The sequence below is a fragment of the Lutra lutra genome, chromosome 15, assembly GCF_902655055.1.
Source record: "Lutra lutra chromosome 15, mLutLut1.2, whole genome shotgun sequence".
Taxonomy (NCBI): Eukaryota; Metazoa; Chordata; class Mammalia; order Carnivora; family Mustelidae; genus Lutra; species Lutra lutra.
The window spans coordinates 60917319-60936769 of NC_062292.1; the positions used below are offsets into that span (position 1 = coordinate 60917319).

Below are 19451 nucleotides of genomic sequence, written 5' to 3' on the forward strand. Positions count from 1 at the left end.
AGCAGTAGAGAAAGAGGAGGGAAGCTTGTATCTGTAGGACATCTGTGCCGTGCCAGGGGCTATTGTTACCATGTACCTTACAACACACCTATCTCTCCCTAAGGTGTGATTATTCTTATTTTAAAAATAAGAAAACTGAGGCTCAGAGAGGTTAATAATCTGTCCCAGGGCCACACAGCTTACTGGTAGCTGGCAGAACTGGCATTGAACTCAGGTCTGTCTTGTTTCAAAAGCCATGCCCTTGCCAAGGTCCTCTACTCCCCACCATGCTTGGGTCAAGGGGTGGGACTCCAGTTTGGGCTCCTTCCTTTATCTTTTTTTTTTTTTTAAAGGATTTTGTCTATTTATTTGACAGACAGAGATCACAAGTAGGCAGAGAGGCAGGCAGAGAGAGAGGCAGAAGCAGGCTCCCTGCTGAGCAGAGAGCCCGATGTGGGGCTCGATCCCAGGACCCTGAGATCATGACCTGAGCCGAAGGCAGAGGCTTAACCCACTGAGCCACCCAGGTGCCCCTGGGCTCCTTCCTTTACGTGTGTGACCACAAGCAAGTCATTTAAACGTCTCTCATCCATTTCCTCAGCTCCAAAAGGCAATGGTCACTTTGTCACTGTCCCTCACTAGATGTTTGTAAGTAAGCATCAAATGAGATGATGTGTGTGGAGGGATCTGAGTGTTCCAAAATGTTGCAAGCAAGTGAGGAATGACTACTATAATTTTGAAAGTGTTGCTTTTATCCTGTGACTGTCTTGCTCAAGAACCTTCCGTGAGTCACTCTTCCCTGACCTGACGGATTCTGGCCTCCCCAGTTCCATGCTGGGCCCTCACTGTCTGTCCTCCACTAGCCTTCCTCTGTGTTCCGGTAAATGGTAAATGTCCATTACCATCTCTCTGCCAACATGGCAGTCTCCCCACCTTTCAGACCTGACACACATATGGTCTGCCTGCCTCCCAGAAGCCTTATCGGTCCGGGCTACATGACTTTCATTGTGCTGCCTGATGCCCCGTGCAAGTGCTCTCTCATTGTTTCATAAGCTTGAGTACTTCTCTGCAAGGAGGTTTATTAGTCTTGCAGGGTTGAGATCGTGGTCTTGTGTTCTTGCGATGTCCTCACGGTACCTCGTCGCTCAGAAAATGTCAACTGATGGACTGATTCAGAGTCTTGGACCCATGTTTCCACTTTCTCATGCGGTGGCGGGTCATGGAGAGTTCTGACAGCTTTTCCAGGCAGCCTCCTGCAGCCCCTAGGTCTCTTCTGGAAGAGGCATCTTCCTGCCTGAGCTCACACGGCAGCGCCTGGCTTGAACCTGCCCCATCCTGTCTGCTTGGCCAGACTATCCTGGGAGAGGGCCAGCTCCCAGCAGAGCTCCCTGGGTGAGAACTCTGACCTCAGCCATCTCCCCTACTCTGCGCTCCTTTCACACGCTGCGCCCGGGCTGGGGGCCCTGCCCTGGCTCGTCTTCCAAGAACCTCGAGAAAAGAGAGCCCACAGTAGGTGCTCAATATTTACACTTTACCAGGACTGGCCCTCGATCCCAAAGAAGGCTCAGGAAGAATCTGCAGACCCAGATTTCAAGGCCCGCCAGGTGCTTTGTATGATTGGAAGGAAGGTACAAGTACCCCGGAGGCGGGGAACGGAACAGAGAGAGCATGGCTTTGCTGCCTGTCACATTGGTTTGTGCCCTGCCACTGAGCATGTGACTCCATCTCTCAGGGCCTCAGTGTCCTGGTGTGGAAGTTGCGCATGACAGTGACACAACCATCACAATGTTGTTGTGAGCATGGCTTTAAACTCCATCTCAAATTCTGTCTGCAAGGCCCGTGTTCAAGGGCTCAGCTTAGATGTCGCCTTCTAAGAGAGACAGCCCCCCACCCTAAGGAAGTCCCTGGCGTTGTCACGAATGTAGAGCCCTGTTAATCCTTCCCAACACTTCTTGAGATCTGTGGTATTATATTTGTGTCCGTGTGTGTTGTTTCCCTCCTGGAATGTAACCCCCCCACCCCCCCCAGTCAGGGAACAAGGGAACACTTTAGTCTTACTCACTGCCATATCTCTCATTTCTAGAACAATGCCTGGCACTTAGTTGACGTTCAGTATATTTTGGTTCCCTTTCTTTCCCTTCGGCAGTAAATAGCATGTGGTCTGTCTCTGTCTGGAAGATCGGGTTTTCCAGCAGCTTCTCAGCCAAAGGTCCGAGCATGCGCACAGCAAAGAGACTCCAGGAGGAGACCGACCAGTGGGGGGCAGGGAGAGACAGGTGCTGGAGATCTCCTAATCTGAAGCAGCAGAACAGATGCTCTAGGTCTCTCTAATGAACTGGTTTGGGGTGTCCTCTGCCTCCGCAGCCAGACACCTAGAATCCTCAAGGCTGTGGGACAGGTCTAGGCCACTCCCGCCTGAACCCCCTGAAGAGCTGCAGGGTCATGAGCATCTCTGGGGAGAGCAGCCGGGTTTTGCTGTCCTTCCTGTGCCCACCCCTCCCTCCCAGTGCTTGGTGAGCACCGGACGTTCCCACAGGTGGCCTGCACACTGCCCTGGGCCGCTGAGGACACCACGGAAGCTGTGACCTTCCTCACCTCGCACGTGTGCCGGGAAGATGGCCATGAGTGTGTGCAGTGGGGGAGGGAGGGTTCGCTTCAACTTCTGTTGAGAGCACAGAAATGAAGGACAGAACACAAGGGAGAGGGAAAAGCAGAGGCGAGAAGGAAGGGGAAGGTGGGGAGGGTGGAGAGAAATGTTGGAACAAAGGACTTTTTAAAAAAATCTCAAAAGGTTTGAATTGGTGGGAAGGAGCCAGTTAACAGGGAGAGTTTGGAAACTCAGGATCACAGGGTCTGGAAGGGCTAATCACAGGCAGAGTCTAGGGTGCTGCTCTCCCGGCGGGCGCAGGACTAAGGGGCTTCCGAGGGGTGGGACATAGGGGACTTCTCCATGGACATCCAGCGGGGTGCCCTGGGCTGGCTGAGGGGGCCAGGTGTGGGCACAGGTGGCACTCTGGTGGAGAGGGAGGTCAGGTGATGAAGGGACATGGTTATGTGGCTCCGGAAGCCTTCCGGGGATCAAACCTCACCTCACCTCCACCCGCACAAAAGCACGTTCCCTGGGCCGCATGTGACGCTGGAAAGCCACCCAGTCTTACCAGGCCTCTTATTCCTCATACAGAAAATTCGGAGAGAGGGCTGGATGCCGTCTGAGGTCCTTTCCGGTTCAACAACCGTTGAAGTTGCTTGTGACGGGCTTAATGGCTCTGCTGTTCGCGGCGGTCTCCGGGGGGAACAACTTTATGCAGTGATGCTTCTGACTCGCCAGGAAGCCTCTCGCCAAGCCTGCTTTGGAGGACACGGCTTTGGGATGGTGGGGAGGCATACGAGTGGGTGTTTGTCCGCCCTCAGGAAGTTCTGCTGCCTGAGCTAGGTTGAGCCAGGCACCGCGCAGTGACATCGGTCTGCGAGGGGAGATGTGCTTTCAGCACCGGCGCTGGGTGGCACACGCAGAAGTGACAACGGCAGGAAATTGGCCGGGTGGGGCGGGGGCTGCTGGTGAGGTGATCGGATTTCTCAATTATTTCTCTACGCCGACCAGTTCGGCTGAAACAGCACCTGGGGCTCTTTAGTTTTGCGGGGAGGAGGTCTCAGGAGAGATGCTACAGGCCATCTTTCAATTTGGACTGGGGGTGGGGGTGGGGTTGCTGGGTGATGAATGCGCGTGTAATAAAACAGGTATGGCTTTATTTTCCAAGCTGGTGGAGCAGGTCATGCCAATGACATTAGTTTTTTTAAAAGAAGCAAAGCAAACAAGCGAAATACTCTGTTTGGGTCTGTAATAGTGTTCATGTGTGTTGTCTGTTGGGAGCAGGGGGCTGAAATCCCAAATCAATAAGGTCATCGAGTTATCTCCGTCGAGGGTTTAAGGCTATTACTTTCAGTGAACACCGGGCAGTTGGCTGTGTTTGCTGTAATCAGCTTTGGACTCATTGGGCATATTGATCTCTTCCAGCGCTCTCTGGTGTTCTGGAAACATCAGCGATGTCTTACCCCTACCCCTCCTCCTCCTTCCTCCTCTTCTTCCCGAGGCTTCTGAAAAGCAAAAACACAATTCTCTCTGCTGGCTGCGTGGCAAGTTTTCCACTTCACATCATCATCATTTGTTCTAAAAGCAAAATGCAATTTTCTGCGACTCTTTACACTTCTGTGTGTGCGTGTATGTGTGCACGCACGCACACGCACACACACACACACACACACACACACACAGCCTCTATGTTCAACAATGTGCTTTTTAATATAGCGAAGGAGCAAAGACAACAGGTCTACTATAGTCTCACAATATCCCAGGGCAGGGAAGCCATTCCCAGTCCAGCAAGGAACATTGTGCCCATTGAGGCTGCTGCCTAGCTCTGGGCGGCTCACAATCCCGAGCTTTGTGACCACCAAAGAATCATGGCCTGTACCCGTCCCCTGGGACCCCACCCTGCCGGCCCCCAAAGGTCACTGACAGTGATGTCACGGAAAAGCATGTGGTTGCAGAGCCCGTCCTCAGAAGTGCTGGAAACCGCGGATCCCTAGAAGCTGGGGGAGTTACCCGCTCCCTGCCATCGCAGCCCCAGCCCCGAGCCCTGGAGAATCTCTTAGATGCCCCCAGCCTTGAGGTAGCGCAGCAGGGGAGGGACACCCCTCTGGCCTGAGTGGCCTGAGTGGGACTGTGAGCCCAGAAGGTGTGGCAGTCTGCCAGCTCCACTCTCCATGGCACCCATGGGAGTCAGAGAGGACTGAGCTAGGGGAACCCTGACCTCCCCCTTAGACCTCCTGCTGCTCATCGGCTTTAACCCTGTTCTTGCCAGACTCGGTTCCATGTCTTACATTCATTTGCCTTTTTGATCCCTCTCTCTCCCCTCTTTACCCTCTGCAGAACTGACAGACACAGGTGTACGTGTACACACACACACACACACACACACACACACACACACACCACTGTCCCCGTTAAGCCACTCTGAGAGGGTCAGCCTCACCCGACTCAGGCCAGAGAACCCACCAGAGGGGAGTAGTGCTGTTAGCTGGAGCCTGCCCACACCTGCCTAAGTCTGGGGACAGGGAGCTCCTGGATGCTCTGGGGCAATAGAGAATGCCATAGGAAACAGCAACATTTATAGGAAAATCCCACTGACTGGCAGCTGTCCATGTGTCCAAAGCATTCCACATACATCAGAAAGGAACTGTCTCTGTTACATTTTAGCGGTAAAGAAAGGCAGGTCTCCACGGCGGGGGCAAACGCTTGGGTGGTCGACTTGAAACCAGGCTTTGACTCCAAATCTGAGACCCTCGGGATTATCCTGAGGCTTAGACATGACAACAGGTGACCAGTGAGGATTGTCTGCACTCTGGAAGGGACGACATGGGATGTTAGGTGTGTATGTGACGGGCTGGGGTTTAAGGAACTGGGAGCCCCATGATGTACTTTCCTTAATGTCGCCCTCCCTGGTACTTGTCTCCTCCTCTCTTCTTGGGATTAGGACCTTTCAACTTAAATCTGCCCTAACCTCCGCTGTGACTCCCACTGCCCAGCAGCCCACTGCTGGTAGGACAGCTTCCCGGCTCCCATCCTGACAGCTCTTCTCTGCTTCCCTCCCCACCCAGGCCTCCCTCTGCCTCACTTGCTGTGCCTCAAACCTCCGTGTACTTCTGACTGCCAGCCTCGGCATTGGCTGTACACTTTGCCTGACACGTCTCCTTCCCCTCACTCTTTTCGGGGACCTCCTCTGATCTTCTGAGTCCCAACTTGTGACACTGTCCCTAATCCTTACCCCCATGGTCTTCCCCAAACACTGCACACCTAACCTTGCTCTCCAAGTATGATCACAGCTGTATTTTAGAAGGATCACCGTATCGGTGGTATAGACATTGGCGGATGAGCCGCTAAGGGCTGGGAGAGAGAACATTTGTAGTCTGTTGGCAACCATTCTGGGGAAAGGGGGCCAGGGCGGGGGATGGGAAGAAGGGTTCTTGGCTGCGGGTGGGGACAGTTTCTGAGGTGGACCCCCCCACCCCCGACGCCAGGGTCAGACTAAAGGAGGCTAACACCTGTCCAAGGTGGGTTTCGAGAAAGTTTTGCCTCTAGGCCAGGGGCTTCCTGAGAAGACCTTTGGAAGACCCTTTCAACCCTTTAACTGATTCTGTTATAACTGTGACATCCTTCGGGTTGCTCAGAAGGCAGGAGCTCTAAAAATAGAAAGCCTTATTATTACTGATTTAATCTCTTTCCACCTACAGAATTTTCTGAAAGTAACAAGTAGAGGAAGCCTGAGTCTGTGCCGAAGCGTTCAGGGAGCAGAGATGTATTGAGAGGTGATGAGAGAGGGAGGGAGGGCAAAGAGAATGTGAGGCCAGGCAGGTGAGAAGGGGTTAGGGGGAAACCCACTGATCAAACACCACGGATGGGTAAAGGGACTTTCTGGAGGGTGTGTTGCCTCCCAGGGATGAGCCCCTGAACGTAGAGTTCCCACTGAGGCCATTGCCTGAGCCATGGGAGGACAGCGGGCCTCCAGGTGCGCCCTGCTACCCCCCACCCGCCTCAGGGGGATGCATGAATGCTCCCATGGCTGTGATAGGTGTGCAGCTCACTCCCCCCCTCTCCTGCCTCCTGATGCATTTCATGCCCATGAAGTTGACCTGCAAAGCCCACTACAGCCTTGCACTTTCCGAGGACGGCATCCACGGCGGCTAAGGACCTATAAAGTCATATGAAGAGATGAGACTGAAGGAGAGAAGATGCACAAAATACCCTATTTGCACAGTTTATATATTTTTAAAAAATGACTCCCCCAAAGTGAATCAGTGTCAGGTGTTACAAACCTGGATTCACCCTGTAGCTTTGCCCTAGAATAATTTAGAATGATTTAGAATGAAAAAGTCCAAGTTACTTTCCATGTGTCTCCTGTAGGTTCTCTTCTCCCACATGGTTTAGTTCCGTGGCCTCGGTGCCGTCCCCAGGTGTCCCTGTAGGAGTGGCCTTATTGCCACGGCTTACATCAGGACTTTGCAGTCAGGCTTGAAACCTGGCTTTTCTAATAACCGGCGTGGGCTCTTAAATGGAATTATTCCAAATTGCCATTTGTTCATAGGTTAAAAATGACTGGATAACAACATTTTCACGTGGTTTGACATCAGAAGTCCTGAGTTTCCTTTTCCACAAAATGGAGATCATGAAGGAGTTGCAGTTTAATGGGTAGAGAGTTTCAGTTTTGCAAGATGAAAAGAGTTCTGGAGATTGGTGGCACGGCAATGTGAACGTACAATGTGAAAATTTAACCAAGTAGACTTTAAAGATCTTGGTTTTTTAGTGATTGAGGAATCAGGCGGCATCCAATCCAACAACTAGGAAGGGTTATGAAAGACTTTTATAGTTGGAAGGGAGCAGGGACAAGGAGGTTATACTAGGTGATGAGAAGGTTACTTTTTCTTTAGGGGGTGTCCGGGGTTTTATAAGGCAGATCACCTACCCAAGGCTGGCCAGGGGGTTCCTGATTGGCTGGTTTACAATTCCGTCTCTGGTTGAGCAGAAACTGTAATTGAGTTGACTGGGTTTGGTGATATGGGGATTAGCATAAGCAACTCCATTTTGAACCTGTCATCAACACGACTGGACTCTGCACTTAAAAATGGTGAACTAGTTGGGGCCCCTGGGTTGCTCAGCCAGCTGAGTATCTGCCTTCGGCTCAGGTCATGATCTTAGGGTCCTGGGCTCCCTGCTCAGCAGGGAGTCAGCATCTCCTCTCCCTCTGCCCTTCCCTCTTATTGTGCTCGCTCTCTCTCGCTCTCTCAAATGAATAGATAAAATCTTTAAAAAAGAAAAAAAATGGTTGATGTGCTAAGTTTTGCTATGTTTTACCACTATTAAAAAATAGCAGAGATAATAGGAGCGCCTGGGTGGCTCAGTCATTAAGCATCTGCCTTCAGCTCAAGTCATGATCCCAGGGTCCTGGGATAGAGTCCCAAATCGGGCTCCCTGCTCAGCGGGGAACCTGCCTCTCCCTCTTCCTACTGCTCCCCCTGCTTGTGTGTGCACTCTCTCTCTGACAAATAAATAAATCTTAAAAAAAAAAAAAAACAGAAATAATAAAGTCGGCCTCCCCTCACATTGCAGGTGGGCTAAGAACAAGTGTGTAACTACACAGCTCCTGGCGCACCGCAGACATGCAGCTTGATACATGTTAATGAATTTCTTTCTTTCTTTCTTTCTCTTCCTTCCTTCCTTCCTTTCTTTCTTTCCTTTTCTTTCTTTCTTTCAAGTAGTCTCTTTGCATGGAGCCCAGTGCAATGCTTGAACTCACAACCCTGGGATCTAGACCTGAGCTGAAACTAGGAGTTTGACATTTAACCCACTGAGCCACCCAGGCACCCCTAGATAAATGTTAACATTTATTAGTACCGTTAGTCTTGATAGTTTCTTGTTCCCCAAATTGTGATTCTCTATCCCAGGGCTAAAATCAAGTTGTTTCTCTAGGAAAGGGAAACGCTATAGCGCAGCATCACCTAGCAGAATCTCCAAACACATTCCTCACTGTCATTAGGTTCTCCCTGCGGCTCGAATCTGCATGTCTTTATAATAAGAACAGCGAATGCTCATCTTAATGCAAATGAGCTCACTTGAGCCCCGCAAAACTCCAGGGAATGGGTCTAATTATTTTCATCACTTGTCTGAAGTCGCATAGCTAGTAAGTGTCACTCCACATAAAGCCGTTTGTTCCAGAGCCTATGTTCACCCCCAAGTCATGGCCTCCCCCCGTCCACCATTGCTTTAGAATCTCTAGCTTATGGTCCCTTTCGGCAGCTGTGGCCGGTGAGACTCCTTAGGTCTTCTTCTCCTGTAATGCCAGCCAGCAGCTCAGATTTGAAGGACGTGTGTATTTCAGATGTAGGAAGCACACGCCTGGGTGATGCTCCCGTCGGGAGGACTCTGGAAGGGCTCTAGAGGTCACTGGTTATGCGTGAGACCACTCGGTTCCGACATGTCTCCCCTCAGAGCTCTGTGGGGCACCCCCTTCTCCCAGAAGTTCTGTTTAGTAGCTTTGCATGTTCTTCCTCACCAATTAACTGAAGTAATATAGGCACAGAATAAGAAATCCTCGAGCAATAAAGAACAATAGCAAATGAAAAGTAAAGATGTCCCTTCCCTTCCCTCACCTCTGTCTAGTCTCTAGTTCTTCTGGAGGTGATTTCCAGACTTGAACCATCGAAATGGTTTAATGCCTTGCTCTTGGTTTTTCAATTTTAAACAGGGTTTATTGATTTCTCACTGTAAGAGAGGAAGGCTGTAACTACTTTGCAGTAACTGTAACCCTCCTAATTTTACTTTTTTGTTGTTCTTCCCCAGCGTAATTTTATTTATTTTTTAAAATTTTAAATAATATATTTAAATTTGTATTTCCAAAAGATGATCTTTCTTGACATCTCAACTTAAGATAGTACTTTCTGATTTTGCACTGCAAAATGAGGAATTCACCTCCCTGCACGTTTGGATGTCTATCAGCTGTTCTCTTGCTTTTCCATTGCTCATTTGAAATATTTACACTCTGTTCCATAACTATAATTAGGTTTCATATGTTTGCTGTAGATGCTGATTTTACAGATTAAAAATCAACGAGTATTTATGTTATGAATATTTAATCATTATTCTCCTCAGAACCAAGCAGTGTGATTAGACCCATAAAAAGATGTAGTTCTCTCTCTTTTTAAAGATTTTATTTTTATTTATTTATTTGAGAGAGAGCGAGCATGAACAAGGTGAGGGGCAGAGGGAGAAGCAGACTCCCCATTGAACAGGGAGCCCGATGCGGGCCTTGATCCCAGGACTCTGGGATCATGACCTGAGCTGAAGGCAGATGCCTAATCGACTGAGCCACCCAGGTGCCCCTAAAGATGTAATTCTCTTATTGAAGGAATTAAACATGGAGGCCATTTGACTGAGGTAGCCGTAATGTCTTGGTAGCCTACCTAAGCACATCAAAACCTAAACCAGAGTCAATTCCTATCAATGTACTTGTATACAAGAAAGCAAAACTTGAGTGCAACCAATCACAGCAGCCAACTAGGCTTTCCTAAATAAGACAACTGCTTCAGCTTTAGAAGAAATAATTTCCTTGTTTTGCTTATATGTCTGCTCTATAAAACTCTCTCCTCTAGTTCCTGTCTACTAGGTGCCCCTAACCACTTTAGGCTTGGCACTGGTGGATTCCAACTGATGTCTGCTCAAATAAACTCTTCAAAAATTTAATGGGGCCCCTAGGTGGGTCAGTTGGTTGGGCATCCAACTCTTCATTTTGGCTCAGGTTCTGATCTTAGGGTTGTGAGATTGAGCCCTGTGTTGGGCTCCATGCTGGGCGTGGAACCTGGTTGAGATTCTCTCTTTCCCTTTCCTTCCGTGTTCCCCCACCCCAACTCGTGGGTGCGTGCGCGCACGCGCGCTCTCTCTCTCTCAAAAAAAAAAAAAAATTCATGTGCCTCAGTTTATCTTTTTAACACTATCTTGTTAAGACTTTCCCATTCAAAGGAGAATGTTCCCAGAATCAATGTCAGGTGGATTCTGTTTTCATACCTTCTGTCCGTGCTGAGAATAGTGATACATTTTTATTTTTGTATATTTAGACTGTGATTTTTTTTTTTTATAAAACTCTTTGGTAATTTCATTTTCCCTGATATTCCTAACTACCTTCTCATTCACAAACAATGCTATTCTTTTTTAAAAAAATATTTTATTTATTTATTTGACATAGAGCGAGAGCACAAGCAGGCAGAGCAGCAGGCAGAGGGAGAGGAGGAACCAGGCTCCCTACTGAGGCAGAGAGCCCGATGCGGGGCTCGATCCCAGAACCTTGGGATCATGACCTGAGCTGAAGGCAGATGCTTAGCCAACTGAGTCCCCCAGGTGCCCCAGTGCTATTCTTTTTAGATCATCCTGCCTCTCATTCCAATTTCTTGTTACAGGAAATTTCCTTGATTTTTAAAAAATCAGTTTTTTTCAGCCCTGGACCTGAGCTGAAACACAGCTGAAACACAAAAGTTATGAACACTCCTAGCATGGGTGGGGGCATCCAGGAAGCAGTCAAAGCTGTTCCAGGTTTCCCAAATCATAGAAGAAGCATGAAATTCCACGTGGCCTCCTGGAGAAGGAACTGGATCTGGGCTTCATGTTCTTGTTTGCACACACCACTTAGTTCCTCTGCACCTCGTAAAACGGGGGGGGGGGGGGGGAAATCAGCCTCAATAAAACAATGATGGGTATCATTTTATGGAGCATGTGTGAGGTGCTAAGAACAACATTGTAAGCACTGTGTATACGTTACCTTGGTCCATCTCCAAAACAACCCCTGAGCCAGGGCTCACCATCATTGCAATTTCAGACACAAGGGGCTGAGATTTAGCAAGACTAAGCAATTTCTCAATGTGGTGAGTCGAAGAGGCAAGGCTTGAACCCAGGTGGCCCGACTCCAAAATCCACAGTCTCCTTAGCTGTGTTCTGTTTCTGTGAAAGAACTTCCCAGCCGCACCATTACTACTTGCCAGTGATCCTGTGAGCATTTCTTCCATTAAGTATTGATAGTAACTACTTTCAGAGCCATGAATTTTGAGGGAGGGCCCTTGACTCTTGAAGACACTCTTCTCAAAGGGGTCTGTCCTCCTTTCCGAATGTGCTTGCTTGTTTTCTGGGTCCCCTAGAGAACGGTCACAACAGGATTTCAACATTTCACTTCCAGGTTACGTTTACTCTCTCTGAGCCCCATGCTCAACTCTCAGATTTCTCTTTGTTTGACTAGAGTATGCTTTCTTTCTTTCTTTCTTTCTTCTTCTTTTTTTTTTTTTTTTAAATTTAAACAAGATTTTTATTTATTTATTTGACAAAGAGGGACAGAGAGAGAGAGAGGCACACAAGCAGGGGGAGCTACAGGCAGAGGGAGAGGGAGAAGCAGGCTCCCCCGCCAAGCAGGGAGCCTGATGGGGGTGGGGGCATGATCCCAGGACCCCAGGATCATGACCTGAGCCAAAGGCAGACACTCAACGGACTGAGACACCCAGAATATGCTTTCAAATAATCACCATTAAAAGGTTGCTGTGGATGTCAAATGTCTGATCTTTTGCATACAGTCTGATACATGTTGCTTTACAGATAACCAGCTTTCTTTTTTCTAAATGTTTAGGTTTTTATGTATCTTTGACGTTTCTAAGCTCTTACTGGGATATATTTGAGTAGAGGGTCTGATCTGTGGTTTTTGTAAGCTCCAGGCACTGTCCTTCTTTCTTTGTTTTATCATTTTCTCTGTTCTCACTTTTGGGAATGCTCATTAAAAGGATGGTCCACTTATTGAGTTGATCCTTTAAGTCTCAACTTTTTGTCAAAAATTTTCCATCTCTTGGGGCACCTGGGTGGCTCAGTGGGTTAAAGCCTCTGCCTTTGGCTCAGGTCATGATCCCAGGGTTCTGGGATTGAGCCCCCGCATCGGGCTCTCTGCTCAGCAAGGAACCTGCTTCCTCCTCTCTCTCTGCCTGCTTCTCTGCCTGCTTGTAATCTCTGTCTGTCAAATAAATAAATAAAATCTTAAAAAAAAATTTCCATCTCTTTGTCCTTATGATCTACATGGGCTGGAGGTCTTTCTGAATTTGTCCTCCAGTTGTTCTATTGACCTTTTCTCTTTAGCCACTGTGTTTGTCATTTCCAGTCTCTTGCTGCCCGGATGTCTTATTTTTACAGTAACTTTTTTTGTTTTATGCATGTACTATCTCCCTGAATCATTCTGAACACGGGAATTAGAATTATTTAAAAGGTCTCTTCTGTTTTGTTTTCTCTAGGATATTTTATTTCTTCATCTAGATTCTTCTGTGATACTGATTTTTCTCAAATACCTAGTAGTCTTTGGAATTCCACTCCTATTTTTTTTGAATGAAAGAGAAAGTTTATTAATCTCTGAAGCCAGCATGAATTTCCTTTGTGGATGTGGAGGCCTGTTTGTTTACCAGGTCTCTTTCCTCAGTGGAAGACAATTAAGGTCATAGACAAAATGTCTGCTCTCATGCTAGTTAAAGTCTTAGAGATACAAAAATCATATATATAATGGGATAAATAAATGTAAAATTTTGATAAGATTTGGTGAGAAATAGTGGGGTTTATGAAGTAGTATAGTGGGAGGATTTAATTTAGATTGGAGTTTTAGGAAATGATTTGCTGATGAGGTGACATTTATACTGGGTCCAGGAAAATGGGTTGGAATTGCCTGATAGAATTAGCATAAGAGCCTTTCAAGCAGCAAGGATAGCATGTTTAAAGACCCTGGGGCAGAAAGGGTGTGGCATGTTGTAGGCACTGGATGGACAGCTGGGCATCTATGACACAGTGACAGAGGTCAAAGAATATATGAGTTTAGTGTAAAGAAGTAGCCAGGGGCCAGGTCATGGGACCTTAAAGATCAAGTTATGGTAAAGGAAGTTACTTTTCAGTTCAATTATATATCATTAAAGGATTTTAATCATAGGAGTAATACAATCAAATCCACATTTTAAAAAAATCTGGCTATTGTGTGGCTAATGGAATGGAATGGAGGGCTAACAGTGGAAGTGGGGGAAAAGGAGGTTTTTGTAGTAGTCCAGGCTGAAAAAGATGGAGACCGAGCTTGGTACATTAAAGGTGAAGAGAAGGGGGCGCCTGGGCGGCTCAGTTGTTAAGCGTCTGCCTTCGGCTCAGGTCATGATCCCAGGGTCCTGGGTTCGAGTTCCACATTGGGCTCCCTGCTCAGCAGAGAGCCTGCTTCTCCCTCTCCCACTTCCCCTGCTGTGTTCCTCTCTTACTGTTTCTCTGTTAAATAAATAATCTAAAAAAATTAAAAAGTAAAGATGAAGAGAAGAACTGACAGAGTTGGGTGGGGGATGAAGTAAAAGGAGCAGGGGGGGAAGTAGTGTCATGGATGACTTACATTTCTGGCTTGAGCAACATGGTGACTAGAGAGGCCATCTGGGGGCTGAAGACCCTGGAAGAAAAGCAGATTTGCAGGCAAGATCCCGCGTTTAGTCGGATTATGGTAGGTGTGAGATGGTTGTGAGACATCCAAGCATAGAGTTCTAGAAGGCCTGAGAATCCTTGCGTCTGGAGAGGATCGTGCCCAGGAGGCCGAAGTATCAATCTTAAGGAGAGAAGAGAACAGTCGGTGGTGTTGACTGCTGTCCCATTGTCGAAGAAACGGTAGCTAAAGAATATTAATTCAAATCTGAAACAAAGAGGTTTTTGGTGACCTTGGAAGGAGTGGTCTTCTCTCCTTATCAGAGTGGTGGCTGTGGAGGCAGACTATGTGGACTGAGAAGTAAGTGGAAGGTGAGCAGACTGATGGCGGTGGGGGTTGGGGGGAGGCTGCTCAGACAGCACCTTCGGGAAGGGGAAGAGAGGAGCAACAGCTAAAGGGAAGTGTAGCATAATACAGATTTCCACATCAAAATTATTCCCTAGATTATGACTTGAGAAAGGCAGGTTCCATTTCCTATACTTCTTTCTGTCCTCTAGACCAGCACAGTGGCTGGAATATTGGAGGTAATCAAACCATGCTTATTGAATCTCCTGGAATATACGAAGCCTTAGAGGGGGAACGGCTCTAATGCTCCATGGCAGGGAGAGCTGGCTCAGCACCTGGCCTGCAGTGCTGTTGCTGAGTCCTATCGAGGGTCCAGCTAATCGCAGACCGTCTGCCAACAGTTGTGACTTGTGTAAGTTGCCACCGTCAGCCTGACCTCTTGGGGTTAAACTGCTGAAGGTTCTACCTGAGAAGGAGCAGAAGGCTCCTGTGGGTCTGCTGATAAACCCCAGGCTTGAACAGTCCTCTTAAGATAAGAACAGATGTTTTCTTACGTTTAACGAGTACCTACTATGCCCTGTGTTTTCACGCGTTTTTCTCATCTTTTCACAAATCTCTCATATTCCCAACCGTCGTTCACATTTCACAGATGAGAGCATGAAAACACAGAGAAGGTAAATGTATTTCCTAATGAGCTCTCAGTGGCCAAGTCAGGATTTGAACCCAGGTCTTCTGATTTCACAGGATGCACACAGTGCTCTAGGAAGGCATATGGAAAATCAGCAGGATAGAAGAGGAGCAAGATGGGTTTTCATGGTCCAAGGATCTTGAGAGCTCATCTTTTCCGTGACTTTTGAGGGACACGAAAAGCAGATGGTAATTAAATGCTCACGGGTGGGAGGAAGTGGAGGAGAAAGGAGGGGAAGGATAGCGGAAGAGATTGATTCATTCATGGGATGAGATTCAGGTGGTTGGGCCCCCGAGGGGCAGCACCAAGGGGATGCTCATAAAACCTTCATTTTTGGCTCCAACCTTACAGCTTTTCCAGGGAGGTGAGGATTCCAGGATTTTTTGTTTGTTTGATTTGCTGTTCCTCAACTATGTGCCTTATAAAATGTATGAAGGGAAGAGGCTGTGACCACTGACGCACCAGTGGCAGAAAACAATAAGTCCAGAGGAATAAAGAATATTTTGTTAAAATTTTAAAAATACTTTAATTATCTTTCTCATTGTAAATGTAATTGGTAATAGGAAAACGTAATAGGGAACTCATAAAATATTGAGAGTTTTACAGAAGAAAATAAAAATCACCTCAAAATTCCATGACCTAGAGTCAATCGTTCTTTGAATTTTGCCGTATTCCGGTCTAAAGAATATTTTTGAAGAAGTCCAAGGCTCCTTTGAGTTCACATAAAATATTTAAAGGAACCTTAGACGGTCCCTCCTTTTTCCTGCAGACAATAACATTGATCTTACACGAACAGGGGAAGAGAAGAGCCTAGTTTTCCTTAAAAATCCCCAGAAAGAGAATATTCTTAGCCACTCATGCTATGACATTCCAGGGGACCCCACATCCTGGTAGAAGGGAACCCTCTCAGTTCCAAATATAAACCCTCCTCTTCCTCAGACCCACCTCGTCTCGTCCTGGCAATGGTAGAAACATCTACGTAGTCAATAAACCCCAAAAGAGCCACTCAATTTGCCCTTGAGGCAACTACTATTTTACAGAAGGATTCTGAGCCAAAAGTTGAGCCAAAGCCCAGAAGGAAACAGGCTCTCTTCACAGAGATGATCATCTCAGGACCTCCCTTACAACTGATGAACTAGCAGGAGGGAAGAAAAAGGAAATGAAGGTTAAGGAGGAGACAGGGACCATTGGAAGCGGAAACTCTTTTCATAACAGAATCGTAAAAATGTCTATGAACGATGTTCTTGTCTTTAAAAAAAAAAAAAAAAAGCCAAAGATCTCACAGCTGGCCGGGGGTCAGCTGCACCCAAAACCAAAGATAGTAAGACTCTGTGGCAGATGGCAATGTGGATAAGCCACCCAATCTAGCATCTGGGGCACACAAGAATTCGTGACGCATGAATCCCCTTTCCTGCTGCATCTAATGAGCTTTCCTTGCCCTGGCAGCCTCCTGGGCTGTGCGGCGTCTCCTCAGAGGGACAGACGATATTTTAATAGAGTAACAAAGTTTGATGGTATGGAAATCAATGTTGGCATTGACCTTCCAGTCGCAGTGTGCAGACCCTGGTTCTTCACATCGGCAGGACTCGTGGAGAACGTCGTCGAACAAGAGGCCATGCCAACCAGAGTTACAAGAGTTCTCCTTGAAGTCGTTCATCGGTGAGTACGAATAAAATCCATATCTCTAGTTTTTTGGTAAATTCACCACCTGCTTTTGCCCAAATTTTTGCACATGCTTTTAGCTTTAAAAAACACGGGGGGCTAGCAGGTTAAGAAGCCAGGGGCCATCGTCAAGTGCAAGAGTCACAGAAACTCTGGAGATGCGCAGGATACACACCAGCCAGCAGGGCGCAGGCAGGAGAGGCTGGCTGGAGAGGCAGGCATCCCCCTACTGCTTGCTCGTTCCCTTTGGTGCTTACTCTGCGCCTATCCGTGTTCGCATTTCCTCCACCCTCATCCCGTGTGCATCCCCACCCCCCTTTTCCCATCTGCAGGCTCCCTATTCTTATCAAAAGCTGCTCCTCTTCTCCAGATCATGTAATGCCCGTTACCATGGCACCCGGTACTTCACGTTATTAAGACAATCTCTTTATTAGTAAGCCCGCTCCTCCCAGGATGCCAGGCGCTTCAGAGCCCATTTGACAAGATGATGAACCTGCGTCTTGGGAGGCGTAGGCACTGTCAGGGGGTCAGGACAGACAGGCTCAGAGAGCTTGGACCTCACACCCCACTCGTGGATTGCGCCTCACTGCTTCCTGGGGGACTGGGACTCACAGTCCTGTCTCCTTTTCTCTTCATCACGCACTTGTAATAATTATACATGTTATCACTCTTCACATTTTACAAAAGGCTTTCAAATACATCCCTGCCTTCAATCCTCACAGTGTCCCTGTGAACTAAGAATTTTGTGCTCATTTTAAAGGCTGAAGGAACTGGGCGCTGACGTTCAGGCAATCTGACTGTTCAAGGTCATACAGACACTCAGCACCAATGGCAAAGCTACAGCCACCCCTCTTATCATCGACAGATGGATAGACAGGCACACAGAGAGACAGACGAAACACTCTATGCCTTTTGGGGGCTCAAGAATCATTTGTTGATTTATTGGACTAAATGTGTGCTCTTCTGAATCAAATGTGATGTTACTGACTCACCATCACTGGCTTTGGAGACTATTTTCCCAGTAAGGATTAGCTTCAACAGTTTCTTTTTGTTCCCCCCGCCCTTTTTTTTTTCTTTTGAGTTCCTAGCAGGTGCTAGGAATGATGGATGGCATGATGGGAGTGTTGGGGAGTACAAAGAGTATCCTGTATCACCTGTATTCTGGGGCAGTGTGGGACGGGTGAAACACACGCTACCCGCAAAGCTATCATCTAGCACAGTGTGATAAGAGCGAGTTATCCCTTCACCAACGATTGGTTGCCTACCAGCCATGACCCAGGATTCAATGATGAATAAAAGAGATATGGGCCTTGCTCTCATGGAGCTTTCTGTCTGCGGAAGGAGACAGGTGTTAAGAGTTACACAACTGTTTAATTGTAGTTGGGATGTGCGCTGGCAAGGGAGAGTGGAGGTAGAACCACAGCATGGAGCGGGCAGGGATGGCAGTGTGTGGCATGGAAAGCTTCCTAAGGAAAAGTCTTGGATCCACAGAGGTGGGATGATATGTCTCACTGCCCCCCACCCCTCAAGGAAACTGAGTCCCTGCCTCATCACAATTAGGCCAAGCCCTCAATGGACATTGAGAAAAGAGCATGAGTTTCAAAGGGCATGAAGGATGGGTTTTTAGTAGCAGGAAGTTCAGTGATATTCGTCTGTGGATGTGTTTCATGTTGAGAAAACCCAGAGGTCCCAAGGCTAAGGTAGTTGTGGATCACAACAGGGAGGTACTCAACACTGGGAGGTGGGGGGTGGGAGTTTTAAGAGCAGGGAGAGAGAAGGAGATACAGATAGCCACGCAGAGAAGTGGGGGAGGGGGAGGAGAGAGAGAGAAAGAGAAAGAGAGAGAAAGACTTAGCTGGAAGGATCAGGAAGAGGTGGCATATAGGTCCAGAGAAGGACCAGCTAGGACTCAGCTAATGGGGACGAATAGTGGGGCGGATGGTGTTGCAGAAGGACAAAGCAGCTTGAGCAAAAGCAGAGAATAAAGGAGGAGGAGTGTGCCCATGTGTTTGGGGAAGAGCCCGCTGTGCACCTTTCTGGAGACTAGCGTGTGCTCAGTCAAGGGGAGGGCTGAAGGTTTGGAAAAGTGGAAGAGGGGGGCCAGGGTAGATAGCTCCGTGGGCAGAGAGCCGCCAGGAGGAGTATCCATTCTGGGGAGTCCCATCAGAGCCATGTGTTATTAGATTAATCTGTCAGGAGTACGCAGGATGGATGGGGAAGGAGGGCGGGAGCTGCCCCTTCACCTCCCTCCTGCTGTCCTCCTGGGCTGCCAGGGGCAAACTGATCTGTAAATGGCACTTTTAACTCCGTCCTCTGCCTCCTTTCCAATGGAAAAGGGGTGATGAATTTTTAGCCCTAATCGTGATTGCTTTTTTAAATTACCTGGCATGACCGATCCTTCCCTGAAGTACAGAAAGGGTATATCCCTGCCCCTCAAACAGCTGGGAAGTAATGGATGTTCCAGAACTACTGAGAAGATTAACTGAATTTCCTCCCTTCCTGCTTTAGCTTTTGGTGGTCTGAAGTCCTTGGGAACTGTTTTCATCTGTCGGGATGTCCTCTCCGCCACCCCTGCCTTTTCCACCTTTGATTTCAGAGCCCTTCCAGTCTTGGCTGGCTCAAGCCGCTGAAGGATCTAGACCAGCCGCATCCGCGTGGGGCGGAGGGGGGAGGGGGCGGCATCGGCCTCAGATGGCAGCTTTGATTAGGCGGCACAAAGGCTCCAGTCCTTAAATATCTGTGCCCAGCCTGCTGATGTGTCTGAAATTCCCCCT

The 19451-nt window shown here is 48.0% G+C and overlaps 1 protein-coding gene across 4 annotated transcripts in view; it reads left to right on the forward strand.

The window, feature by feature from the left end:
- The window catches only part of RXRG (retinoid X receptor gamma), a 99215-nt gene that overhangs the window by 24668 nt on the left and 55096 nt on the right, over positions 1-19451 (forward strand). For 3 of the 4 annotated variants that reach the window (XM_047704812.1, XM_047704813.1, XM_047704811.1), the window contains exon 2: positions 16563-16674. In XM_047704812.1, the coding sequence (XP_047560768.1) occupies positions 16563-16674 (112 nt within the window). Of the gene's footprint in view, positions 1-16562; positions 16675-19451 lie in introns of those variants that run through there. The other variant, XM_047704810.1, reaches the window with a different exon arrangement.